General features: G+C 43.3%; 1 protein-coding gene across 1 annotated transcript; it reads right to left on the bottom strand.

Moving 5' to 3' along the window:
- Nucleotides 1-419: 419 nt before the first annotated feature.
- On the bottom strand, nucleotides 420-16,923 carry LOC142302400 (uncharacterized). The gene is made up of 4 exons (XM_075343448.1): nucleotides 15,840-16,923; nucleotides 8,455-10,585; nucleotides 2,573-2,705; nucleotides 420-2,487 (listed from the first exon to the last, which is right to left on the bottom strand). The coding sequence occupies exons 1-4, from the start codon at nucleotides 15,942-15,944 to the stop codon at nucleotides 420-422; spliced, it is 4,437 nt and encodes a 1,478-aa protein (XP_075199563.1). The 5' UTR covers nucleotides 15,945-16,923.
- Between the last annotated feature and the right edge of the window lie 1,003 nt (nucleotides 16,924-17,926).

The raw sequence follows: 17,926 nt of genomic DNA, 5'->3' as shown, positions 1-17,926 counted from the left end.
CTAAGCCCATCCGCTGATAAGAACACTGTAGATCTCACCATATTGGGGCATGCAGGGCAATCACCACACGGATAAAAACCGACTCTCCTACCCACGACCCAGGGATTGGTCACGTTTGCCACATAGTTACTTTTGACCAGGTGGTCCTTTAAATTCATGCTCCTTCTTGCCGTCATCAAGGGAGATGTAGGCAAAACACCCGCCAGAGTTGATTCAGTGAGCAGAATAGACCAATGTTTTTGTAAAATCTGACGCATGCGCTCCCACTGGTGGTTATAAGTGGAAATAAACCGTATGGCTCCAGGGGAAGACTTCCTGGTAGTCGGTGTCAAAAGATCACTCCTATTACTAGATTTAGCCCTTAAATAGCCTCTCTTAATGCACCTCCTGCTATAGCCCCCTCTCAGTAAATCTATCCCTTAGATCCTCGGTCTGTTCCTCAAAGAGTTTGCCAGTAGCACAAATCCTTCTGGCTCTGAGGAACTGGCCCATGGGAATTGCCCTGATGGTAGATGGTGTGTGGGCGGAGGAGGCATGCAGGAGGGCATTAACAGAGGTCTCTTTCTATACAAGTCAGTGTGTACAACACCGTCAGCCTGTACAAGAATTTTTATATCCAGGAAATCAATCTCCTGTTTGTCAAACTTATAGGTAAGTCTGATGTTGGAGTCATTGCAGTTCAATCCTGTCATAAACGTCTGTAAATCATGAAGTGAGCCCTGCCAGATGAACAGTACATCATCGATGTATCTGTACCATCCTTGTACCTGGGGAGCAGCATCTGCCCCGCCGAAAATGCCCCTCTCCCAGAGTCCCAGGAAGAGGTTGACATACGACGGGGCACATGCCGCTTCCATGGCTGTACCCTGTTTCTGTAAAAAAACCCTATCTTTAAAAATAAAAAAATTATGTGTAAGTATGAACTGCAATAACTCCAACACCAGACCGACCAAGTCCACGTCTAGATTACTCATGGTGAGAAAATATTGTGACGCCTCCAAGCCATCAGTGTGTTTTATACTGGTATAGAGGCTTTCAACGTCTGCCACCACCAAATACATATCCGGTTCCAGGGTCATGTCATCAAGACATTGAAGGACGTCCATAGTGTCTCTGACATAAGAGGGCAGCGTCTCCACTAAGGGGTGCAAATAATGTTCTATAAATTTACAAATTGGATCGCACAGCCCTCCTATGCCAGAGACAATTGGACGTCCGGGTGGATTCTGGGGATCTTTATGAATTTTCGGCAGCAAATAAAATGTTGGAGTAACGGGATTTTTTACCATGAGGCCATGAAAAACTTTCTTAGTGATGGTACCTGCATTCAGAGCCTGCTCCAAAATCTTTAGTAGAATGGAAAAAAAGCCTCCCACAGGGTTATAAGTCAAAGTTGTATATACCTCCTTATTGCAAAGCTGCCTAAACACCTCACACTCATATTTCTCCACAGGCCAAATTACCACATTCCCACCTTTGTCCGCAGGTTTAAATAATACGTCATCCCAGGATTTTAATTCACACAGGGCTAGCCTCTGATCCGAAGTAAGGTTATCTTTTTTCTTTTTGTTGTTAATTTGTTTCAGATCATTACCCACCAACTGCGTGAAAATGTCAACCTGGGGACAGATGGAGAGTGAGGGGAATGTGGTAGACCTGGGGAGAACAGAGCGAGGAAACTTATCGGGTGTATCAGGGGTAGACTCACTTGCCAGCTCTTCCAGCACCCGAACCGCCTCCCGTTCAGCACGACTGTTGAGGCCCAATTCAGCAACATTGCCCTTAGAGTGTAGTTTTTTTAGGACGATTTTCCTTGAGAAAAGGTGCAGGTCCTTTAAGGCTGTGAAGTAATCATAGTGATTAGATGGTACAAATGTGAGACCCAAGGACAGAACCTCCCGTTGTTGGGGAGTAATGGAATGAGAAGATAAATTAATTACCTCCAAGGTTCTGTTCTTGGATCTCTTATCAGTCTGTGCAGGTGATGTTATCTTGCGTTTGGTTGATTGCATAGCAGACCTCAAATTTCTAATAAAGCCCATCCGTTCACTACCAGCCTCAGTATCCTCCCTTCGAGCTGAATTGTCCTCAACAGACGAAACCGACGAAAAAGAGGCAGATCGGTCGCGTGGCGAGTGTCTTGGTGTTTTATATTGTTTCCTCCACCTATATACCTTATTGCTCTGAAAATCAGAGAGGTCCCTTTGATATTTCTTGGTCTTGGTCCCAATGATCTCTTTCTCCCACTTTTGAATTTCCACATCGAGATCAGCATAGAATTTTGAGGATCTCTCAGGGGATAATGATTTTTTAATGTCCTCCTGAATAGTGCCCAGGTCAGCATTGAGTTCTATTAAGGAACTTTCATTAGATTTTACCAGCAGTGAGATAAAACCCCTTGAACAGGTAGTTGCCAATTCCTCCCATTGATTTTTAAATACATCATCCTCCGTGGGGAAGGCAGGAAAAACCTGAACCCGCAGGCTCCTGGGGACAAGACCACAGGTCAGGTATCTCTCTAGGAAGGCTTTTTTCCACCAGTCGCAGTCTTTTATGCATAAGCTCCTTATACTTATTGGTGAGGTCAGTAAAGTCCTTAGAATTAAAATCAATGCTTGCACCACTTTCTCCCCCAAACATTAGGTCAAGTTGTGCACGCCATGTCTGTTCGCGTGCCTTAAAGTCCATTTTATCAGATGATACAGCTGTGGAAACACAGAACATATATATATATAATAAAATACATCCGATACATCATGAAGGTTCAAGTATGGAAACTCCCAGCAATATGAAACTTCAGAAAAAAACGGAGTCATATTCCAAAAATTGCGTTTTTTTTAAAAAGGTACAACTTTATTGAATACAAAAGTTGTTAAAATTGACACTCAGGAAAGGGGGGGTAAGGTGCAAAGAGAAGGAACAGCAGAATTACCGCAAGGAAGGTAATTGATGAGCACACATTAGAAGTGACATACAGTGCAGGCTGTGCCAAGTAAACGGTTGGCAAACAGAGACTATGTCCCACTTAAATGTGGGAATAGTGTTCACATAGTAACACCAGTGCCTGGACCAGCCTGATCTATCCAGTAACGTATAGTACCACCAATCAGTATGAGGATCGACACACCACCACCGTGTAGACAAAAATTCTAGCATGTAATAAAGTCAATCTGCACAAGGCATCTCATGTACCATCAGGTTCATATATTCATATGCCTAAACCACGGTGGCAGGGAGAGGAGCCCAAATTACTGGGTGTAAACAAGTATTCCCGGTATAAGGGAAGACTCAGGCATCCAAGTCCTAACACACATAAATAGGGACAGTTTAGCCAATCGCACACTATAGATGCACTGCAGCCACCAAGTCACCCAAATATATAAAGTCAAAAGTGCTCACCCATAATGTAGACGTTGCGGTAAGTGCTGTCCTGGGGGCCCCGACGCTGCGTTTCGCGTAGGGCTGCCTCGGGGGGCCGTGCCTTGATTGTGTGTGCCGGGCTATTTAAAGCCCCGAGTGACTGTGAGATGACCGTCAGCTGTAGCGCATGCGCAGCGCGAGTGGACGCCACGGGCGCATCACTTCCGGCCTCAGAGTGATGTCACGGATCAGGGAAATCCCTGGTGACGTCATGAAGTACCGCCCACATCACTCGTAGAGACCTTCCAGGATGCGTCCAAGCTATCAGCCCGCGGCGCACATGCGCAGTAGCCATCTCACGGACAAATAGTGTTTAAAAGGAGTTATAAGACAGGTAAGTATAGGGGCGGGGATCATATATAAAATTGATCAACAGGCATATGACAAAATTATATCATAGCAGTGCAATGAGAGCGAAAACAAGGATTCTTTACAGAAATATGCAGCATAAATAGTTTATTTTTGCTCAGAAGAGTGATGTCATCGGTTGAAAAGGTATGGATCCCTTTTAACCTATACAGAAATAGGGAATAGAAAAACGAGAAGAAGAAGAATAAAAAAGACACACAAATTAAAACCAAGGACTCCAAAAATGCCAAGCATAAATTACAGAAAAGGAGCTTTGGATTAAGCCTCGGGCCAGATTCTCATTTACGTATTCGGACATGGCTTGAGTCTGTACTTGCAACAGGGAATAGATATGCCCTCGAGGACGCGACGACCTGGGGAGGAGGTTGATGGGGTAGTCATAGGACTTATTTGGCGGTAGCGTCTCAGCCTCTTTCTTGTCAAAGATGATGGCATAGACCCAGAATGTGGATGGCAGGCTCGGGAGATTAGCTGGAGCTGCTGGTGGGTGAGAGGAATGAACAGGAATCAGACACTTGTTGTAGCAGTGTGCCTCCCACCGGAGTATATCTCCTGAATCCCAACCAGTACCGGCTTGTGTGACCGAATCCATGGTAACCCCAGCAGCAGAGCATGAGCCATACCTGGCAGCACGTGAAAGGCAATCTTCTCAGAGTGCAGCGATCGTACTCACATCTCAAGAGTCTCTGTGACAAACCGGATAGGCTCGGAAAAGGGGTCTCTCATCCACGGAGGAGATTGGGATGGCGTTGGAAAGGCACTGGACTGGAATCTGATGACGATCCACAACAGACTGCTGGATGAAATTTCCGGCGGAGCCGGAGCCCAGGGACACATACTTCATTAACTGGGTGGAACCTCAGGACAGGGATACTGGTACGTGGAGGAATAAAGAGGACTTGACGTGACCTAGGGTGGCCTCTCCGATGGACCATAGGCTCGGTAGTTTCCCGACTTCACAGGACAGTCCCGAATCTGGTGCTTGACACTTCCACAGTAGAAGCACTCTCCTGCCACTCACTAAGTCTCCTGACGCAACCTGAACTCTGCAACGCATTCCACCTCCATAAGATCATGCAGGGTAATGGCCCTGGAGGGATGAGGCAACATGGGTTGCTAAAAGGTGGGTGCCAAATGCGAGGTTCTCCTCTCCCGGGTAAACTCTCTGGCACGTTCCTGGAAGCGTAGGTCAATACGGGATACCAAGGAGATCAGGTCATCCAGGGTGGAAGGTACATACTGACCTGTCAGTTCGTCCTTAATTGTTCTGGACAATCCCTCCCAAAAGGCGGCCATCAACGCCTCGTTGTTGAATCCGAGTTCGGAGGACAGGGTGCGGAACTCGATTACGTACTGCCCCACGGTGAGATTTCCCTGGCAGATTCTCATGAGTAATGAGGAGGTAGAGGCGAGGCCTCCTGGCTCATCATACCTTACAGAAGGTAGTTAAGAAGGCGGACAGGTGTTGGACAATCGGATCATTCTTCTCCCAGAGAGGATTCATCCAGGCCAGGGCCTGTCCGGTCATATGCAACATGATGAATGCCACTTTAAAGTGGTTGGTCGCAAGGTGCAGATGTGAAAGTTCGAAGTACAAAGAGCACTGATTCAAGAACCCTTGGCATAGTCTTGGATTACCTCCATACATCGGTGGGGAGGCCAGGCGAGATCTGGACAGGTATGCAGGTGGCACCACAGGATCTGGAGTAGCTGAAGGAGCCGAGTTCTGCAGTGCATACAAACGGGAGTCCACAGAAGCCATGTACTCGGACATGCATCTCTATGCTTCATGCTGGCGGGAAAGTTTCTTCTGCATCTCGACAAGCTGGGGAGAGTCAGAGGATCCGAAAGCTTGCATTGCCGCCAGACGGGACTCTACAGATTTCATGCACATCACTAGTTTTGCCTGGGTATCACGTTGGTGGGTGAGCTCTTGCTGCAAGTCTGCCAGGTGGGTAAGCTTGGTCCCGGTGAAGTCCACAGCCTGAGAAAACTGTTACTGTTGCCGAGGTGCGATGAGCATCTGGGAGTGGAACCACTGGGCTGTACCCCTGGAGTAGCTAACCAGTAGCAAACCCCTATACAGGTATTGTCTGGCACAGCCTGAATGCACGACTGCCATTAACCAGTGGAGGTTGGCTGTTACAGACTGGAAAAGTGCTGGTGTGGCAGCACAGAGATGGTGACTCGGACTTGACAGCATAGAGGTGGTGGCTCAAACGTGGCAGCACGGAGGTGGTGGCTCAGATGTGGCAGCATAGAGGTGGTGGCTTAGACGTGGCAGCACAGAGGTGGTGGCTCAGATGTGGCAACACAGAGGTGGTGACTCAGACGTGGCATCATGGAGTTGGTGGCCTAGATGTAGCAGCACGGAGGTGGTGGTATTGAGCAGGCTCTAAGAGGAGACACAGGTTAGGAACATGAGACTGGTACTAGGACACAACAAGCAGAACTAGACACAGTAGCGTAATGGGACCTGAGAAATAGTAACGCACAAATAAGCAATGTTGCTCAGGTGCCCCCCTAAGGGAATGTAGACTTAAATACCTTTCAGGTGATGGGTGACCTCAAGAAACAGTTCCAGGTAATGAGACGCCAGCCCTTTAAAGAAGGGTGCGTGGCCGCGCATGCATTCTATGGGCACTTACAGAAGGCCTGCATGTAGCCTGGAAGCAGGAGGAGGCTGCAGCAGACCCCAGGGCAGGAGAGGAGCTTGTGTAGTTGCCAGACAGATGAGTAGAGCAGTGACACAACTGAAGCTTGGGAGCTGGGGCATGTGGGGGTGCCGCACTGAGACCGGGACTGCACACTATAACACTGCTGACATCACTCCTCGGTGCCACAGCAGCAGACATTTGGTGTGGTAAGTGCTCCATTGGAGTTGAAGACACCAAAGATTTATTCTAATTAGTGGATGAAATTTGAGTACAGAGTATCGGTAGAGAGGATTGGGGGGGGAAGGTAAACAGACACAGTATGGGGAACAAACAGGAAGAAATTTGAGGATAGTATTGAAAGCATGGGTAAATTTGAAGATGCAGAATGATGAGTGGGGGTATAAGGTACACAGTACAAGGACTGAGGGGAGGATGGATGTGAAAGTAGTGAGCAAACATTATGGGATGCATAAAAGGTGAGGAGGCACAGAAGAGAGACTAGGTAGTGTGGGCGGTGAGTGGTATAGAGAAGGGGCAGCTGTTAAATAATGGGTTTACGGCGACAACTGCATAGCCAGTATATAATGATTGGAGCGAAGATAGGTCAAAAACATATTATGAATTTATTCAGATAAGAGTTGGAGGGTTACAGTCATTAGAGAAAAATAACTGTCTTGGCTTGAGTTAATAGATGGAGACAGATAGAAAAAAATAACAGTTCATATATCTTACATCGCTTGTAGTGTGTAAGCCGTCTCGGGATGGTCTGTAGATGATTTGGTCGGATGGGTCCGTCTTTCTCCTGTCACCTTCTGCCTCTCCCTCCTTCTCCACTACCTTTGAAGTGTGGGCTTCTTTTATAACCCAAAACCCCTCCTCCTGATAGCCCTTATCTCTTTACATGGTAACACAAAAACTAACTATCCTTATTTTAGGTTGAGCATTACATCATGTCACGTGGTACATTTTACCCGCGAAATAAGTGTACCTGCGCACTAGAGACCTGTAACAAAACCTACTTCAATCTATATATATATATAGAAACCCTTTGAGGCTCGCTGAGCTTTGACCTCAGTGTAACAGTAACTTACAGTAAAACGTTTCTCATAGCTATTTCAGCTCATAGCCCAACATTCCAAACAGAATATAGCACTACTTTGACAACTTTGACAAACAATGTCAGATGGCTTTGATGAACAACTAGCAGATGAGTTTGGTTCTTACCATCTCAAACTTTTGGTTAGCATTTTCCAACTTACAGGCATCCTTAAAGGGACGGGGCAATATATACATATATTTATGAATATATGTACTCCAGTCTATGAATCAATCTCCATAAACTCACTATTTTACAGTCCCCCCTTATATGGAAGTTTGATGAACCCCGGGAAACCCTAACTCAATCGTGTCATCATTCGTATCACATACATTCTTGTTGGAAATTCTAGACCAATATTTGACTTGATAAACCAATCTGCAACTTTCTGTCAAAAAGTCATCTTGCGATTTAACATTCCCCTAAGAATGTTATCTTCCTTTTTCATTTCTATTTTTATGTTCCTATATATCTTCTGAATTCTACACATCACAAAAACTTGATATATAATACACATCAAAACTAATAAAAATATGATTATGATGGGATTAAATAAAACATTACCAACCGCTGACTGAAAAGATGACTGAGACCAGGAATGTACAGATTTACTAAAACTCTTCCACCAAGTTCTACCTGACATTCCATTCCATTCGTGTTCAATATCACTTAATTCACCTTGTTCATGTCTGAATATAATTTCTGCTTCCTTTAACTGTTTCGTTAATAAATCTAACAAACCCTTGTCTTTCTTTACTTCACTTGTCCACATATCCCAAGGAAAATCATTTATCTGTGATAAATTGAATTGTATCGGAAATGCCGTTAAGTTTCTCTTTTCTATAGAAGTGATATTAAAACTTCCTTCCTTCTTTGAAAGAGATATCACATCTCCTTCTATACAATACAAACCCATAGGTAGGTTTTCCTTATGTACACAAGCAGGATAGAAAACAGAAACCTTTTCTGTCTCAGACATGACCTGAAAACATATCTTAGTTGGACTTACTGGAGTCACCAGATCATGTAGTGTCTGTACAGTCCCTATTCTCGCATGACAAGAAGAATGATTATGAAAACATGAATGATAAATCACCTTATCCTGTCCAGGTAAACACATCACCTTAGAAACAAAATGCAAACATGAAGAAATGTCTACTTGTTCAGTGTTCACTCCATCAAATGCAAAATCTGTGTACTGCAGTTGATAGAACACTTGTTGTGTGTTGCTCACAGGTATACCCAAAACTGTAACAGGAACAATAGTTCCTTCTCTTACGATCACTGGGATTAGTGATGTGCCAACACAAATGTTTCGTTCACATCCTAACCACTTATTTACCCACAAATCCGTATGATTCAATGCAAAATCATACTCTACAGGTAAATTTCGCAGTATTCCCAGTGGAGTAATTCCACTCTGTAAAGCTTGTGCAATCAACTTTAAATTAGAAGAGTACTCTACCTGTATCTCCAGGCACGCTTTAGCCACTTGTGTTTCGTGTGTGCTTTCCACGAGAGCTAATGTAGCATCCTGTAGATGTGACATGGAAGAGCCTAGTACAGCAGCTGTATTCATTACCATCTTTTCCAGAAGTTGATTCAGACTCTTCTGAACCTTTACACCTTTTCCTCCAATAAAACCAATATTATCCAAATCTGACTTAAGTGTCTGTATATTCATGGCATTAGTCAGACTTCCCACTGTCCCAATTCCTCCCAGAATTCCTTCTAACACTCCTCTCTTACTCCTAGTTTGAGCTGTTCTTTTCCCAAACCACTGTTCTATCCCCATCTCCATGTTTATGAGATGTGATTGACACTGAGGAAACCTGGTAGAGATCTTCCAATGAGACATATTGAAAATCCACACCATAGTCATAAATTCTCCATCCCTTAATAAGGACTTGGACTGAAATTGATTAATTTGGAAAGGAGTAGACGGCATGAACCTCGTGTCTGTGCATGCACTATCTGCTGCTGACCAAATATTCACACTAACGTCTTTACAATGTCTGTAATGTGTCTTTGTTTCAACGCAACACTGGTAAATTCCAGAGTCCCTGGAAGATGGATTTTCTATGGAAAAAATGAAAGTATCATCCATCCACCTGATATTACCAATCTGACCTCTGTGAATGACATTAGTTGGACTGTTTAAAAAACTTCCCAAAAATGATGAATTTTTGGTCCATGTCAACAAAGACTCAGAAGGCAATTTCAACCTTGTGTTACATTTTAACATTATGGGAAATGTATTTACTTTATTATGTACTGTCTGTGGTGAAACCCTTATTTCCGGAACTATAGTGTTAGTAACGGTAAACACTACAGATACCTGAACTTGCACAGGTTCCCGTGTTATCTGGAAATTCCATGTTTTGACCCAATCTTTATCTCCTTCTGTGATGGAGAGTAAAGAAGGATCCAGAATTTTCCCAAAAACCTGAGTTTTTAACAAAATTTCTGTTTTGGATCTTCCAAACTTTCCCTTTGCAATCATGTCATTTGTAATATCACCGGACCATACAGCAGGTTCATCACCTCTGATCTCTATGTTCCAGTATAGTACATCTGTAGGAGAACATTCCCATGTACCAGTTTTATTATTGTGTACATATTCTCCTTGTAATTGTGTGAATCTAGTTTTAGGTCCTGCAATCGCATGTAATATTATGTCTGTGTCGTGTATGAAATGCAATTCAATGCAACATTTTGTTCCATATCCCATGCAGATATTTCCTGTTATCTCCACAGAATTGTCCGTGATGTCCTCTGTCAGTAAGTTCCGTGTATCTGATCCTCTTGGTCTTCGAGAATGTTGAATCTCTCTAGTCTGTTCATTCACATCATTGGCGATTGTTCCTTGATGTAACATGTAAACAATGACGAAAATAAAGCAAAGCAGCAGGAACGTAGATCCCATCACGTAGAAGCTTGTCTTGAGCTTGGGAAGATGTTCTTTCTCCGGTAGGCTTGATGTCATCTTTCCTTCACAGTCTTTAGGTTCTTTATTCCAGTTCGTATAGGAAACCATTTCTTCCTGGAAAGAAATGCAGTATCATTATTTTGTCACAAATATTTTGCACTGGTCAACGTGAACCCACACTTTTTGTGTTTTCCGGGTCTTTTTTACCACATTTGACACTCGGTGCACAAGAATCATGACTTGTCCCATAGTCTCAAGGACTTCAAAAGGACCTTCCCAATTACACTCCCATGGTCCACTCTTGCGAAAGGTTTTGATCATCACTAGAGCACCTTTCTTGAATTTGGACTCATAGGGTGGCTCCATTTTCTGCATTCTCGATGCCGCATATGGCAGAATCGCTTTCAGGTTCTCCTGCAGCGATCTCAACCATTGGGACCTTGAGATAGCATCTTTTTGTGGAGTGGATAAAAATGGCTCATGTGGAAACCACAATGGCATTTTTCTTCCCGTCATCAACTCAAACGGAGTGAATTGAGTTGTAGAAGAGATTGAACCTCTTATACTCATCAGTATGAAAGGCACCTTGTCAACCCAAGTGTTACCTTTGTCCAAAAGCATCTTTGCAATTCTGGACTTGATTGTCCTATTCATTCTTTCCACAATTCCCGCAGATTGTGGATGATAGGGGACATGAAATTGCTGTCGCGCCCCTAGAATAGCACAAGCAGTTTGCATGATTTTACCTGTGAAGTGGCTACCTCGATCGGAGGTAATCATCCTTGGGATCCCCCAAGTACAAAAGACATGTTGTACCAATTCCCTTGCTGTGGACAAAGCATCATCTTTCCTAACAGGTAATATTTCTACCCATTTTGAGAACACATCTACCACAATCAATGCATACCTGAGACCATGTTTACCTGAGGGTAAAGGACCAATATAGTCTATCTGCAGTGTAGACCATGGACCATCTGCAGGTGCGATTCGTAGAAGTGGTGGCTTCTGTCCTTTAGGTCTTGGATTTATTTGGGCACAAATGAGACATGATAGTACAACACTTTGAACTGTTTCGTCCATTTTTTCCCAATAAAATTTCTCCTTGAGAATGACTAACAATTTCTGTTGTCCCAAGTGACCTAAACTCTCATGGTTGTATCGAGTGAATTCTACCTGTAGATGTTTTGGTACAACTGGACGCAATTCTTCATTTGAACTGTGACACAAAACCCCATTTTCACAAATGAAAGGAGGTTTTGGATCATCCAGAAAAATAACAAGAGAAGGATCTTTTCTCTGTTCTTCTGCAAATGAAGGTATGTACGTGTCTGCTCTCTGAACCGCTGAATTCTCAGAGGGTTCAGAGTCAAACACTTCCTCTCCTGTCAGGGCAGCTTCTTTGGCTAGAGCATCTGCGGTTGCATTACCTACAGATAACTCATCATCAGATCTTTGATGTGCAGCGACTTTCACTATAGCAAATCTATTTGGGGCCCTAGATGCCATCTCAAAAATTGATTCTAGAGTTTCGCGGTGCAACAAGGCTTTGTTGGACGAGTCCACGTAGCCTCTCCTTTCCCAAACAGGCAGGTAATCGGTTAGGGATCTGACAACATAGGAGCTATCACTGTAGATTACCATTGGAGTTTGATCATCAGCTTCATTCAGCTGTAGGACCATTCTTACCGCTTCTATCTCTGCCCTTTGAGCTGAGAAATGACTCGGTAACTTGTGTTTTACCACTTGTCCTCGCTTGGAATAGAAAATTCCATATCCTGTGTGATAGTGTCCTTCCAGAAAAAATCTAGAACCGTCTACAAACACAGGTTCATCTGCGTCTTCCGACTGTCGTCTGAAGAGAGATGGACTTGGTTCATGGAACGTTTCTATGCAATCATGGGTTTGTCCTTCATACTGCATCAATTGAGGAAGAACATACTTGGCCTTATAATCTACCTCAATTTGATTTGGAGACAATGAGAGCAACCAATGGGCAAATCTCTGATGTGACACACCTGGGATGTTTTTCTCAAAGAGAAGTTTCAGTGTGGAATGTGGCGTTTGGAGAATAACCTTTTGGAACCCGATGATGTGTTGAGTGATTTTTATTGCAAAATACACTCCCACCAGGTGTCTTGCGCACACCTCAAACCCCCTCTCAACAGGTGAGAGAAGCTTAGAGAAGTACCCCAAGATTCTCCATTCCCCCCCTTGCAGCTGCAGCAAAACCACAGAGACACTTGTCTCTGAAGTGTGTGCTTGAAGCGCAAAAGGTGCGTTCTTTTCCACCATACTTAACGCAGGTGCGTGTTGTAGATCATGTTTCAATTGTGTGAAGGCTTTTTCCTGTTCGACACTCCAGGGACCAAAATAATCATCATTGTCACCTTTTAAAAGATCATACAAAGGTCTGGCTTTGTCAGCAAAATTTTCAATGAAATCCCTTGAGTAATTTACAAGTCCTAAAAAATGTCTTAGTGCCTTGTGTGATGTTGGAAGTGGAAGAGATGCAATTGCCTCTATTCTGTCCTGTAGGGGTCGCCGTGTACCTGGACTTAGCAGAACTCCTAAAAACCTGACCTCAGTCTGCATCAGCTTGACCTTTTTGGTATTCAGTTTTAAACCTGCATCATGCAGCAGCTCAAACAATTCTGCAAGCAAGATCACGTGCATCTCCTCATCCTCCGTGCTCAACAAGATATCGTCCACATATTGCAATAAACATTCCGGACGAGAAAATTTCGACAAAACGTTCGCTAGCGCCTGATGAAAAATGCTTGGCGACATACTAGCCCCCTGAGGAAGCCTACAGCATACATATTGCTGATCGAGGTGGTTGAATGCAAATCGATATTGGCACCTTTGCTCAATCGGTATACTGAAAAAACCATTACTGATATCCAACACTGAGAAATACCTTGCCTTAGCATCCAATCTCGACATCATGTCATGTGTATCAGCTACAATCGGTGCTACATTGGGAGTACACTTATTGAACATCCTCAAGTCCAACAACATCCTATAGCTACCATCGCTTTTCAGAACACACCACAATGGATTGTTACAGACAGAATTTGCCTTACGTATGACACCTTGAGCCAACAATTCCTGTATAATCTTCGACATCGGAGCAACTGACTCCGGAGGCAACTTATACTGACGCTGTGGAGGTGGGTCTCGGCCTTCAATTTTGACAACTACATCCTTCATTGTTCCAACCTCATTCCTGTACTGAGCCCATAAAGAAGGAAACCGCTGTACTAACTCAGTCAATACTTCGTCACCACCAGTTTCAGGCCACAAATGATCTGCTGACACTACATCGGTCAAACAAATGGTCCCGACATGACTATATTCATTTGGATCAATAACTACCGCCTTACAACCGTTAGAATCTTTCCATACTGTTTTGTTACCCAAATCAATAATCCAGCCATGCTTTTCCATAAAATCAGTGCCAATTATATTCTCAGTATCCTGACAACACCAAATATCCATTTTCGTTTTCAAAAAACCAGGTATTTCCAAAGAAACATCCTGCGCTAAAGTCACCTTTGTTCCATTTTTACCACTGAAACCAACAATTGTGCATACAGGGGAATCTGGCTTTAAATGTAAATCAACATTTGTGACACTCAATTGCGCACCTGTATCAAGGAGAAATGTTACTTCCTGACCTTCAAGATTTACCTTTAAAAATGGTCGACCACAGCTATCCATTGAAACTCGAGTGACAAATTCCAGTGGATGCAGCCTGGGGACCGGCTTTGCGAGTCAGGATGATGGAGAAGGGAGAAGAGCAACAGGTGTCTTGCCCCTTCCATCCAATCCCTGTATGGACATTTCCCTTATCTGTCTGGTCAGTGGTGCATATGGTGATTGGTTATTTCTGTTGTCAGTATGAGTGGGCGTGTATGGTGATTGGTTATTTCTGTTGTCAGTATGAGTGGGTGCATATGATGGAGGTGCTGAAGATGGGGGAGGTGCACTGGATGTGTTTGGCATCAGTCCATTTTCCTTACCCAGCCTTTCCTCAACTCCCGCCCTCAGGAATTTCTTGCATTCCCACTTCAGGTGTCCGGGTAGGCCGCAAAAAAAGCAGTGAATTGTGCTTTTCCTGTTACCCCCCCCTGAATTCTTGTTTTTAGAATTCAACACCGGTCTTTTGTTGTTTTTGATCTGTTTTTCCTGGGATACTAATGTGTCAGTGTTCCCTTCTATCATGGCTATTTTTGATTTTACCTGATTTTGCTTCATTCGTCTACGTATTCTATCAATAAATGATGTGGCCTCTTGTAGATTTTCCATTCTAGAAGCTATTTCGAATGAAGCAGGGTCCAAATATTTAAACTTTTTAACAAAGGCCTTGATCATGGAAGGCGGTTCTTGATCAGATCCGATTTCCATTATCAAACGATATCCTTGCTCGAATTTCACTAGGAAGACAAACGGATCCTCCTGTATGTGTGTCTTAAGGTTTTCTAACAATTCGACTGTTGGGGTAGACTCTCCTGTGGTAAAGAGAATCAACTGTCTCAACCTATCTTCCTTTGTGTCATGGATCAGGTCATTGTGTTCGTCAGTCCTAGGTGTTGCTTGTAACCTTTTTGCCATGTGGGAGGGAAGCCATACCCTGTAAATCTTGTTTCTCTGTTCATTTGTTAGATTATATTTATCGGAATGTGACTCAAAAATGTCCGCATTATGGAAGGCGTCCATTTTATCATCATATTTCGGTATGTCTTTAATGATTTTCATTAATTGGTCATGGATTTTAATGTTAAGACGGGCGGCCTTATCATGTAACTTCTTTTTCCGAAGTTCCCCCTCATTCAGAGTCTCGTCCTCGGCCGTATCCAGCCCGTCCGGTACGTCTGAACCTAAACCTGATGCAGGTGATTGGGAAGCATCTGTCGTGTTCTGTCTCGTATTAACAGATACATATTTAATATCTTTCCGTAGTTTTGATATTAAATCTGCTCTTGTTTCCAACTGATCCTCCAGATGTTCGATATGTTCTGCTAATATCGAACAATTTGGACAATCTGTTGCTTCTGAATCTGTGACGTGTGTGTCTGTTGTATTGGACGTGCCTGTTGTTATGGGTGTGTCAGTCACCATGCAGATAGTGTGTGCATATGGCTGTGCCCCACCCACCATGGAGTTGTAAGTGTATACCATACCCAATACATTCTGTATCTTTTTCTGCAACCGATTCACAGTAAAAAACTTTTTATCTAGCTTAGTATTCTCAAGTTCACATTGCCGGTACAAATTTGACCATAACTGTGCGTCAGTGTGCCTCTGGTCAAATGTATACTCTACATGACAATTATTAGAATAATGATGAATGAAATCCATATCTCACCAATATGTGATGCTTGTCCTGGAATGGCTTCAACCGTCTTATGGATATGGTCCTCGGATGGCTCCAACCGACTGGATGGATGGTCCTGGAATGGCTTTGACACATACGACCTCCGTGCAGCTTTGTCACGTTAACCCTCTCTTAGGTTCTGATGTGGACACAGTGTATCGTCTTTGCCTGCATTACTTGGACAGAAATTACTCACAGACCCACAGACCCCCCTTCTCGGACAAAGGGCAGGGAATGACGTGAGAGAAAAGAAAAAAAAAAAGTCCTTCTGCAAGAATAGGCAGCGTGAAAAAAATCACCTTGCACAGAAAACAGCTGTGTTTCACAATCATTCAGGCTGGTGCTCGCCAAATGTTAAATAATGGGTTTACGGCGACAACTGCATAGCCAGTATATAATGATTGGAGCGAAGATAGGTCAAAAACATATTATGAATTTATTCAGATAAGAGTTGGAGGGTTACAGTCATTAGAGAAAAATAACTGTCTTGGCTTGAGTTAATAGATGGAGACAGATAGAAAAAAATAACAGTTCATATATCTTACATCGCTTGTAGTGTGTAAGCCGTCTCGGGATGGTCTGTAGATGATTTGGTCGGATGGGTCCGTCTTTCTCCTGTCACCTTCTGCCTCTCCCTCCTTCTCCACTACCTTTGAAGTGTGGGCTTCTTTTATAACCCAAAACCCCTCCTCCTGATAGCCCTTATCTCTTTACATGGTAACACAAAAACTAACTATCCTTATTTTAGGTTGAGCATTACATCATGTCACGTGGTACATTTTACCCGCGAAATAAGTGTACCTGCGCACTAGAGACCTGTAACAAAACCTACTTCAATCTATATATATATATATAGAAACCCTTTGAGGCTCGCTGAGCTTTGACCTCAGTGTAACAGTAACTTACAGTAAAACGTTTCTCATAGCTATTTCAGCTCATAGCCCAACATTCCAAACAGAATATAGCACTACTTTGACAACTTTGACAAACAATGTCAGATGGCTTTGATGAACAACTAGCAGATGAGTTTGGTTCTTACCATCTCAAACTTTTGGTTAGCATTTTCCAACTTACAGGCATCCTTAAAGGGACGGGGCAATATATACATATATTTATGAATATATGTACTCCAGTCTATGAATCAATCTCCATAAACTCACTATTTTACAGCAGCATGGAGAGACAGTGTGAGGGCAAAGCAAGGATGGAACAGTATGCCGAGATGGGGGAGTGTGTTAAAGGGGAAACAGTATAGAGACTGGGCACTATAGTGAGATACAGTGAATAGGACAGTGTGAAGATGGGGCCCAGTATGGAAAGAAGAGAGGAATTTGGAGGGTATGTAGTATAATAGGGACAGTGTGTGCGTGATATTTTTTGGAGGGAACTCAATGAGGATTAATGATTTATTCAGGCACACATGTAATGCTTATATTGTTATTCAGGAGCATTATAAGGTCACCGCTAGGGGTATTATGCCAGGATGTGCTGGACAAAATCAGAGAAGATGGAAGTCTACAGAGACGAGCTGTGGATGTGAAAAGTCAGCATGGCATCTGGACAAGATGAAGAAAAGAAAGAACTACTCCAATCAGAGACAACATTATCTATAAGGTACCTGTATGTAAATGTTTGTTTGTGATACTTACTAAATCTCATCAGTACTGTGGTCCCTGTATGGTCCTGAGTCTGACGATGACTGATAACAACAACTCCCAGTATCTCCTTACTATTGTTAAGGAAGTACTGGAAGTTGTAGGTTCTTATAATACAAATGTAAATGGGTCCGAGTATACTGATAGTGATTTTGGTGATGTATTTCTGTACTGTTGAAGGTTCTGATGAGGAATTTCTGTACTGCTGGTGATTCTGATGATGAATTTCTGTGCTCTTGGTGGTTCTGCATATGAATTTATGTACTGATGAGGGTTTTGAGGCTGTGTTTCTGTACTAATGGGGGTGCTAGTGGTTCGGCCCCTTTACTTTCAGTGCAGCAAACTCACTCCAGAAGTTCATTGAGGATTTCTGAATGATCCAATGTTGTCCTAAATGACTGATGATGATAAATATAAGCCACC

Source organism: Anomaloglossus baeobatrachus, chromosome 4 (genome assembly GCF_048569485.1).
Source record: "Anomaloglossus baeobatrachus isolate aAnoBae1 chromosome 4, aAnoBae1.hap1, whole genome shotgun sequence".
In the NCBI taxonomy this organism is placed as follows: Eukaryota; Metazoa; Chordata; class Amphibia; order Anura; family Aromobatidae; genus Anomaloglossus; species Anomaloglossus baeobatrachus.
Note: the sequence above shows the minus strand (reverse complement) of the source record. Positions and strands in the feature narration are given on the sequence as shown.

Excerpts from the sequence above, each read along its gene's own strand:
- LOC142302400 (XM_075343448.1), bottom strand. The coding sequence starts at position 15,944 with ATGTGTCAAAGCCATTCCAGGACCATCCATCCAGTCGGTTGGAGCCAT. Across the intron at positions 10,586-15,839 it reads AGGACAAGCATCACATATTG|GAAGAAATGGTTTCCTATAC; the intron begins GTGAGATATGGA and ends ATTTCTTTCCAG. Across the intron at positions 2,488-2,572 it reads TTTACTGACCTCACCAATAA|GAGCCTGCGGGTTCAGGTTT; the intron begins GTATAAGGAGCT and ends TCTTGTCCCCAG.